This window comes from Galeopterus variegatus, unplaced genomic scaffold (assembly GCF_000696425.1).
Source record: "Galeopterus variegatus unplaced genomic scaffold, G_variegatus-3.0.2 Scaffold11686, whole genome shotgun sequence".
Classification (NCBI taxonomy): Eukaryota; Metazoa; Chordata; class Mammalia; order Dermoptera; family Cynocephalidae; genus Galeopterus; species Galeopterus variegatus.
The window spans coordinates 1-9,443 of NW_007737797.1; the positions used below are offsets into that span (position 1 = coordinate 1).

The 9,443-nt window shown below is 37.8% G+C and overlaps 1 protein-coding gene across 1 annotated transcript; it reads left to right on the forward strand.

Annotated features, from left to right (window-relative positions):
* Positions 1-950: 950 nt before the first annotated feature.
* LOC103610738 (beta-defensin 118-like) lies at positions 951-7,705 on the forward strand. Its single transcript, XM_008594840.1, has 3 exons — positions 951-1,011; positions 6,730-6,977; positions 7,592-7,705. The coding sequence occupies exons 1-3, from the start codon at positions 954-956 to the stop codon at positions 7,703-7,705; spliced, it is 420 nt and encodes a 139-aa protein (XP_008593062.1). The 5' UTR covers positions 951-953.
* Positions 7,706-9,443: the final 1,738 nt, after the last annotated feature.

Genomic DNA, 9,443 nt, shown 5'->3' on the forward strand with positions numbered 1-9,443 from the left:
AGGAGGGAGGGAGGTGTCAGTGATGGGCCATAATAATCATATACATTGTATATTGACAAAATAAAACTTTAACGAAAATATATATATATATATATAATAAATAAATAAAATTAATTTGGAAATAGCCCACCACCATCCTAGGCACTCCACATTTTTGTATATATATATAAAATAAATAAATAAAATTAATTTGGAAATAGCCCACCACCATCCTAGGCACTCCACATTTTTGTCCAAAAGAGAACAGTCTCCTCAACCACATGACAACCCTCCTAATTCTATAGACTATTCTCACAGCTGAGATCATCTATTTTAGAAAAGGAACATCAGCAACCTCCTCCAAAGCTGTACAGGGACATTCAGGGCCAAGGAAACAAGAGTTGACGCAGGATGAAAGTACAGCTAAAGCAAGGCAGGACTAGGCTAATTCTGAGGGGCACATGGGGGTGAGAGATATGGCTTATAGATGGACATGTTTTCCACCTTGTATTTCCACAAACCTTCACTGAGAACCTGTTTTGTGCCTTGGGGGTTCAAAAATGAGAGACACTGTCCCTACTCTCAGAACTCTTACAGTCCAGTGCAGGGAAACGTAAAGGTAAATAGTTCCAAAGTAGGCTTATGCTAGAGTGAGAGGGACTGTGAGCGAAGGCTGGAGCTGATAAGAGGTCTGGGGAAGCCAGGGAAGGTGTCCTGGTGGGTGAGTTCTCCCTCTCCCCATCTCCAAACGCCTCCTGCCCTCTGCATGCCCTCCCAGTGCCTCTATCAGACGCTCAGTCAATGCACCAGCCAGCAGACTCATGTTTCGCATGAATAAGCTTTTATGTATGTGTCTGGTTCAACACCCATCCCTCTGCCCCACCACAGAGAAGCCAATAAAACTCTGGTTCAGACTGATACTGTACACAGTGTTCCAAATTCCTGGATCTACCACCTCCTACTTCCCAAGGACCATGAGACTCCTGCTGCTGGCTCTTCCTGTCCTTGCGTTCCTACCCCAAGTGATCCCAGGTAATCAGAACCCAGGAAAGCTGCAGAAATGGAGGTAGAATGAGCTCCAGTCCATGGAAATTTCAGTGTGTCACCATACCTCCTAATCTGGGCAGCTCCCACTCTGGCACTATATCTCTGGCAGGGTTAGAACCCAGGTGTAGGACAAGTTATCCTCACTAGACAGGTGCAAACCCAACATCCAGATTTGACCTTGGTTCTGTATTCCAAGTTGCCACCTAAGGAACCAGGTAAAAGCTTAACTTACTTCAGTTCTCTTTCTAGCTTGTCCCAGCTCCTGAAGATGTTTCACGAAGCCCACTTCCCTATGTTTTCTAAGCCCAAAAGTCTTCTTCTGGCTTTAAAGGAGGTCCTTTTCATCTTCTCATACTCTGGAACTTATTGAACAGGTCAGGAAATATTTGCAGAGCTGTTATATGAAAGATAGAACTGAGTTTTCTTCTCCTTTCTACAATGAAAATCTTGAGCTTTTAATAATCACTGCTCTTTTAAGTATGTCTAAAGTCATGACCAGAACTTTGAAATTGCTGCTAAAAGGAACCCGCTTTGTTAGGTATCTTTCAAGGAGCATTTCAATGTATGGTCAAACTCACATAAAAATGAATCTAAATATTTGTTTAGATAGACACACTATATGCATGGTTTTGCAGCATTCTTTCACTTAATAATATATTGTAGCCATATTTCCATGTCACCACTTAAAGATCTGCCTCATTCTTTGTAAAGTTGCAAAGTTCTGCTATAGGAAAAGCCTTAATTTACATATAGTTATTTAAGGCATTTACTAACTTTCTAACATGTCAATGAACATACTTATACAAACATATTTACATATTTGAACAAGGATTTATAGAGGATAGCTTCCTAGAAGTCAAATGGTCAAAAGTTAAAGGTAAGTCCGAAAAAAATGATTCCATTAATGCCTCCCTTATATATCTTTCAGGACACTGCCAGCAGAAATTGCCAGCTTTTGGAGTTTTGAGTAATTCTACAGTTGCAGTTCTAGACATAATCAGGGACAATTCTGTATGATCCATTTGGGACCAATTGTGTCTGCTTTGAGTTCTGGTGGGGATATTGAGACTCAGAAAGAGACAAATGTGAAAGATTTTATAGAAGAAATCCATGGGTTATAGAAATTCAGAGCATGTGGGAAGTAAAGGAAATATTATATGTCTGGGTCTCAAGTCTGAGTGTGTTGGGAAGCGATATAAATTTGGAGCCATGCTCTTGGAGGGAAGAGTTGCAACGAAAGAAGTACAAAGTCTTCATGATATGTCTTGGACATCTCCTACATTTAAGAAAGAAGAATAAAAATCAGTGACATTTATAGGGACAGGGGTATCTCCGTACCGTCACACAAGCAGTGCACAAGGGTTTTTCTATTACCATAATCCCTCCAGCACTCAGCATTATTTTTACCAGTATGAAGGGTACAAAGTAATCTCACACTTTTAATCTTCATTTCTCTTTTTATCCTACTGTCAAGATGTATGAATGGCTTCTTTCAATGACCTGCAAGACCCTGTGTGATTTCAACTGCACTATATTTTCTCCAGTTACTCTCCACCTAACTTTTCCTACATCCCCCATAGCCATAGGCACCTTATGTTTTTCGAAAGCTTTGAGATAAATCTTGCCTCTGAGACTTTGTACTTGCTGCTGCTTCTGCCTGGTACACTCTCCCCCCAGTTAGTCTCATAGTTCACGCTCACTTCCATCTCAATAAGGTCTTTTACTACTCCTCTTCCAATCATACACTTCCTATCACCCTTCCTGCTTCATTTCTCTTTCTTCCCTCCCTCCCCCTCCCTCCTTCTTTCCTTCTTTCCTTCCCTCCCTCCCTCCCTCCCTCCCTCCCTAGGACAGGCCAGGCAAGGCAAATGGGGCCCTAGGGTTGATCTTCCTTTCTTTCCTTCTCTTTTCCTTTCCTTCATTCTTTCATTTCTTTCTTTCTCTCTTTCTTTCTTATTTACTTTCTTTCTTTCTTTCCTCAGGTGAGGCTTATAATCTGTGTCTTAACTGTATCTAACATAAAGTATATTATACTTTCTTTTCTTTCTTACTGTCTTATTCATTGTCTCCTGAAAAGACTGAAGTCTCCAGGAGAACAGGAAGGTTGGTCTATATTTTTAATGGATGTACCTCCTGCGTCTTAAACAGAGCCTGGTAGGCACATTTGATGAATGAATAAATCAGTAACTGTTCCCACTTCTGTTAATTGCCTGTTTACATCCTTTGCTCGTTATTCTACTGGGCACCTGTGCACTCTTATTGATGTGCAAGAGTTCTTTATTTTTTATATGATGCCCTAGCCAGCTTTAGTCACTGGAAATATTTTCCGTTAATCTGTCATCTACCTGTCTGTGAACTTTGCCCATGATATATCCTTTAATTAATCATTCTGGTCTAATCGAATTCAACAATTTTTTGCCTTGTGCATTGTGCTTGGTGGTTTTGTGAAAGTCTTTCTTCATCTTTATGTCCAAAAGGGATTCTCTGACATTATCTTCTAATAATTTTTTAATTGTGCTTTCCATATTTAGGCCTTTAAGTCACCAGGTGGAATGTGTAGATTCACTTTTATTTTTCTCATGGAGTGAGCCAGTTTTCCCACCACAGTATGCTGAATTATCTATGCTTTCTCCACTGATTCGTGGTGTCATTGTTAGTGCATATACCCAAGTTCTCTATTCTGTTCTCTTGGTCTATTTGTCTTTGTGACAATACCATATTTGCTATATCACCATGGCTTTATAGTATGTCAGTATCTAGAAGAATAAGCTTTGGTCTTGCTTGTTTTCAATAGTAATCCTCACTGTCAGTGGTCTTCATTCCTCATAATAAATTTTACAGTACATTAATCAAGCCTCCCAAAAACCCCATTGGGATTTTGATTAGAATTGCATTAAATTTATGAATTAATTTAGGGAAAAGAGAATCTTTATAATAATTAAGTCATCTCATCCAAGATCACATCTTGTGTTAGAGTTTTAAAATATACCCCATAGAAGTCCTGGATATTGTTAGTTTAAAACAAGATGCTTCATAGCTATGCTATATATTTTATTATATTTTCTACTTAGTTACTGTTGGTGTAGAGAAGTGCTATTGACTTTTATAAGTTGATATTTGATCTGATGTAACTACTGAACTCATTAATTATAATAGTTTGTCAGTTCCTTTTTTATATTATAATCATGACTGCTGGAATGCATGACAATTTTGTCTCTTTCCTTCCAGTTCCTATACCTTTCTTTGTTTTGTTTTGTTTTTGGTTTTGTTTCTGTTTTCTTTTTAACATTGCCAGGTCCACCACCATTATTTGAGACAATAGCAATAATAGAGAGTATCTTTGCTCTCCTGATCTCAGTGGAAATTATGCTGGAATGCATGACAATTTTGTCTCTTTCCTTCCAGTTCCTATACCTTTCTTTGTTTTGTTTTGTTTTTGTTTTTGTTTCTGTTTTCTTTTTAACATTGCCAGGTCCACCACTATTATTTGAGACAATAGCAATAATAGAGAGTATCTTTGCTCTCCTGATCTCAGTGGAAATTAAAGTTTCTTCATCAGATAAAGTTAGCTTTATAATTTGATACATAACATTTGCCAAATTGAGTGAATTCCATTCTATTCCTGATTTGCCTAGAGTTTTCCTCATAAATAAGCAATGAACTTTAACAAATTATTTTTTGCATCAAGATAATTCTATTATTTATCTTTTAATTCTACAAAGGTAGTGAATTTAATTAATAGATTTTCTAATGTAGGATGAAATTTTGCATTTGGGTTAAACCCTACTTAGTCTTGATGTATTTTATTGTTGAATTTAGGCCTCATAAAACGAGGCAAGTAGCTTTCCTTTTTATCCCCCCCCCCCAATTTTCTGGAATATTTTAGATAAAATAGTACTTAATCTTATGTGAAATTAGTAGAACTCACATTTAAGATCATCTAAGATAGCAGCATTATTTGCAACTGTCAAAAGTTGGAAGCAACCCAAATGTCCATTGATAGATAAATAAACAAGCAAAATGTGGTATATACATGCAATAGAATATTATTCAGCCTCAAAAGGGAAGGAAATTCTGACGAATGTTACAACATAGATGAACCTTGGAGCGGGGGATGGGGATTTACTGTTTAATTGGTACATAGTTTCAGTTTTGCAAGATGAAAAGAGTTCTGTGAATGAATGGTGGTGAATGTATTTACTGCCACTGAATTATACACTTAAAAATGGTTAAGAGGGTAAATTTTATGTTGTGTGTGTTTTACCACAATTTAAAAAATCAACCAGGGGAGCGGGGGATGGGGATTTACTGTTTAATTGGTACATAGTTTCAGTTTTGCAAGATGAAAAGAGTTCTGTGAATGAATGGTGATGAATGTATTTACTGCCACTGAATTATACACTTAAAATTGGTTAAGAGGGTAAATTTTATGTTGTGTGTGTTTTACCACAATTTAAAAAATCAACCAGGGCTGAGGCTTTTGGGAAGAAGGGTCTTTCACTACTCTTTCAGTTTCTTAATGCTTATTGATTTATTCATTTGTATTTTCTTCCTATGCCATGCCTGCAATTTTTTTAGGAATTTATCCATTTCATCTAGGTTTTCAATTTTAAGTCATGTACAGTTGATAATTCTGTTATTTTTAATATGCTTTATCTGTTTTTATTTCACCATTTCACTATGGATTTTGCTTATTTTTAATGTTTTTTTCTTAATCAGTATTTTCAGAAGTTTGATTTCATTACTTCTGATTTCATCACATAAATGATGAAGTCATAAGACTTCATCATTTCTGGCTTTATTACAATTCTACTGATTTAAGTTTTATTTTTTACCATATCATTTAATTTCTAAATATAAGGAATTTTTATTTTAATTTTATTGCATTTGATTTGAAAACATAGAATGTGTGATATTGAGCATGTGGAACTGGTTGAGGTTTTCTATGGCCCGATACCTTCCTACAGAAAGTGTAGTTCATGGACTAGTAGTATTGGCATCACGTAGAGACTTCGTAGAAAAGCAGAAACTCAGGCCCTACGCCACCAGCTGAATCAGAATCTACCTTTTAAGAAGGCCTCTACATAACTCACATACACATTAAAGTTTAAGAAGCACTGGCTTAATACCCAAGCAATTAAGCTTATCACATAGGAATACCTACACTATTCCAAGGCTCTAGTAATGTTCTATTTCTTAATCAGGGTGTGGGTACATGGGTATTCATTTCATTATTAGTCTTTAAACTACACAGATATATTTCATGTTTCATATTTTTTAATATGAATATTTTTTTATGTTTCATATTTTTGAATGTATTTTTTGCAGTAGAATATATTCAGAGAAATTTAACTACATGGGATATGACCAAAGCAAAATAACTCAATCGCTGTAACTAGGTGAACTTTCTTTATGTGGATAGCTTTATACAGGCCCAGGTAGCTTCATTAAAACTGGCCCCAATTCCTTATGACTAGCAAGTTTCTATTCTTTCATGATAAGATTCATCTCACTTTCAGAAAAGCTAAAAATGGGCAATGGAAGTTCAGGAACATTGTATTTACCTGGCCTGAGCTGGAATCTTGGAGACATAGTCTGATTATGACCCATGATGTTGTTACGGAATGCCAGATATACAGTTACGCTAGTAAAATTGAGAACATCGGAAACCTAAAATCAGTGGTCTTTCCTTTTATTATTCAGCCTTTAGTGGTGAAAACAAATGCTGGAACAAATTGGGGCACTGCAGGAAACGCTGCAAAGATGGAGAAGTGATACGAGAAGTATGTAAAAATCATCGATTCTGCTGCGTTCGAAATCATCAAGTCTGGGTTACAACTAATAAAGTCCCCGAGCAAGCTCCTGAGACAACTTCCGAACCTGCGTATGATTTATCAACAGGAATTATAGATGTAATTATAACAATAGAGCCCTCTGTAACCTACTCTGAAGTAAGCACCGAGAATGAACCCAGTGAAGAACCTGGCTTGGGAACTCAGATCACCCTTCCAAAGGTTCATCGCAGCTCATGAATTCCTCTCAAATGTCACACATCCATGTCCTCAGAGTGATGGGCTAAATCACACAGACAAAGCACTGAAAACCCCATGGTGATCCACGCTCACCCCTCACCAATCCACAATTCTAGATACAAACAACTATGTAAAGAAGTCTAAAACTTTATTATTTCCAGTGATAAACTCTTCAGTGCTCTTCTTGAAATGTATAATTATTTCCACAAGTTTTAATCCATTTTTAGTGTTCTTTGTTTGCTGGTGACCTATGTTCAACCTTAATCACTTAGGTATTCCAACAGTGATCTTTTCATGTGTCCTTCTGTCTTCCTAATAGGTGTCTTGGGATACCAGAACCATCCCTTGTGTTAATCCTGACTCTTGATGGCAGCAGCATAAGTAGTCAAATTCTAAATTCTAAATCTTTGCACTGAGTAGAGTACCTACCAGAATAATAAAGCTTTCTTTAGGAAACAGCAGACACCCCAAATGAAAGCATTCATTTTCTTACTAACTTTGGCCCTGAAGCTCTGTCTTATCTCTCATCCTAGGAAATTGGCCCAGATGTGAGCTACGAAGAATCCTTTTTGTCCCAGTTGCTTCACGTTGGATTAGAAGTTATTGAAAGCTGGATCCATAGGTCCATTTCCTTGACCAAGTCTTGATCACACATGGACATCAGGGTTAGGGATAGCCCCTAAATTGTGGCTGGAAGGATAAGCCATATGTCCACTTGATTACTGAGAGCTTTGTCTGTCTCCCTCTGATAGCATTAAAATGTCTTCACACCCTATCCCCTTTCAGAGAGGTCCATTCGCATAACTCTGCTGCAGACCTCATTGTTACAAATCTTCTAATCTTGCTCTTTCCAATTCCCTGAACAACCAGCCAACCAGTTACCACTGCCCATGAATTACTACAGATCCATACTTCAGGCGATCCCTCCTTTTGCTAGAAGGATTTCTCTTAAACACCATCTTTCAGGGCTACTTCTGCATCAGGCTATACAGCAGCACTTTTGGCTAATGCTAGCATATCATGCAGACCACCCCACAAACCTGGCCTTCCTTTTTCCTCCTTTGTTAAGTAACCATAAGAATTCTTCATGACACCATTAGTGTGTGATGAAGGAAAGGCCAAAAGCAAGAATAGGTTCCATCTGAGCCACCTGCTCCTGCAGTTTATGCTTTCCAGACCTGCTAAGTCCCAGTTTTGAACATACCATTTCCACCTAACATCAATGCTTCTTCACAGATCCAATTTTATTATTCAAGGGGTTAGATAATAACCAATTTATGATGGGAAATTCAAGTGGTTTCTGCTGGCCTTAATTCATGGTGCCTTATTTCCTTTTGTGTCTTGTGATTTTGCACTCTGATCTGTTCATTTCCTTAGAACTTTATCTGAGTAAATTAGTTGAGTCCTGAGTTAAAGGTCTACTCCTTCATTTGTTTCTGTTAGACATCTTTGACACTACTAGCCTCAGACAACTTTAAGCTAAATTATCAGCTTGATTTTTTTTTTCAGACCACCCATGTATTGTGAATTCAGGTAGAGAGCCAGATTGAAGCTGGAAATTCTCAATGGAGATTTTAATATGCTGAGTAGCAAGGTTCAAAACCAGGCAATTTTCTTTGAAAACATCTGGTGAAGGAGGAGATATGTTGTATCTGGTTTATCCTTTTGCAGCATATATAACACCTTCAGGACTGAGATATGTGTGGAAGTTTCCTACTAGACTCACATTTTTTCACACCCTTGGAACGTCCCCTTTCCCCTGCCCATTCCCCACCCTGACCAAAGCCATAGAAACCAAAACACAAGTTCACCTGATTCAGCAAATGCCTTCAAGACAAAAGGTAGCTTTAGTTACTGCCTTCAGAAGAGGGCCTGCCTTCCTTTGGCCTTAATATTCTTGGCCTTACTTTCTTGCAAGGTCAAGGATGCCTTAAGTTTTGTTGTATGTTTGAACTGAATTTTTTTTTTAACTGTTTTCAGTAGGAGGGTAAGCTTGGGGTTCTTAGACCAATATTCTTCCTGAAACATAGATCCAGTATCCACACTTTTCTCCATACCATAAACTTTGTTATTGTGAGGGAATGGGTCACAGTGAGAAAGGAAGGAGAAAAGAAGATGATTGTCAAAGGGAGAAACCACTCAGTGTCTAAAACCAAAATGCTGACATGATTGCTCCCTTAAAACCAGGACGTCCATGCTGGTCAGGCACAGGCTCATTAAGCAGAGCAAAGTGTTGAACTTTTACAGCATTTGAGGGAAGCATGTGGGGAGAGTTGTGTTGGTTAGAGATGTGGGAATAAGTTGATAACAAGTTAGACGAGTGTACACTAAAGTGAATCCAGAGCCAATTGGCTGACTTTCAAAGCATAACGGTGTCACTGACAA

Coding starts and splice junctions, on each gene's coding strand:
- LOC103610738 (XM_008594840.1), top strand. CDS start 954: ATGAGACTCCTGCTGCTGGCTCTTCCTGTCCTTGCGTTCCTACCCCAA. Junction 1,012..6,729: donor CCTACCCCAAGTGATCCCAG/GTAATCAGAACC, acceptor TTTATTATTCAG/CCTTTAGTGGTGAAAACAAA. Junction 6,978..7,591: donor CCTCTGTAACCTACTCTGAA/GTAAGCACCGAG, acceptor CTCTCATCCTAG/GAAATTGGCCCAGATGTGAG.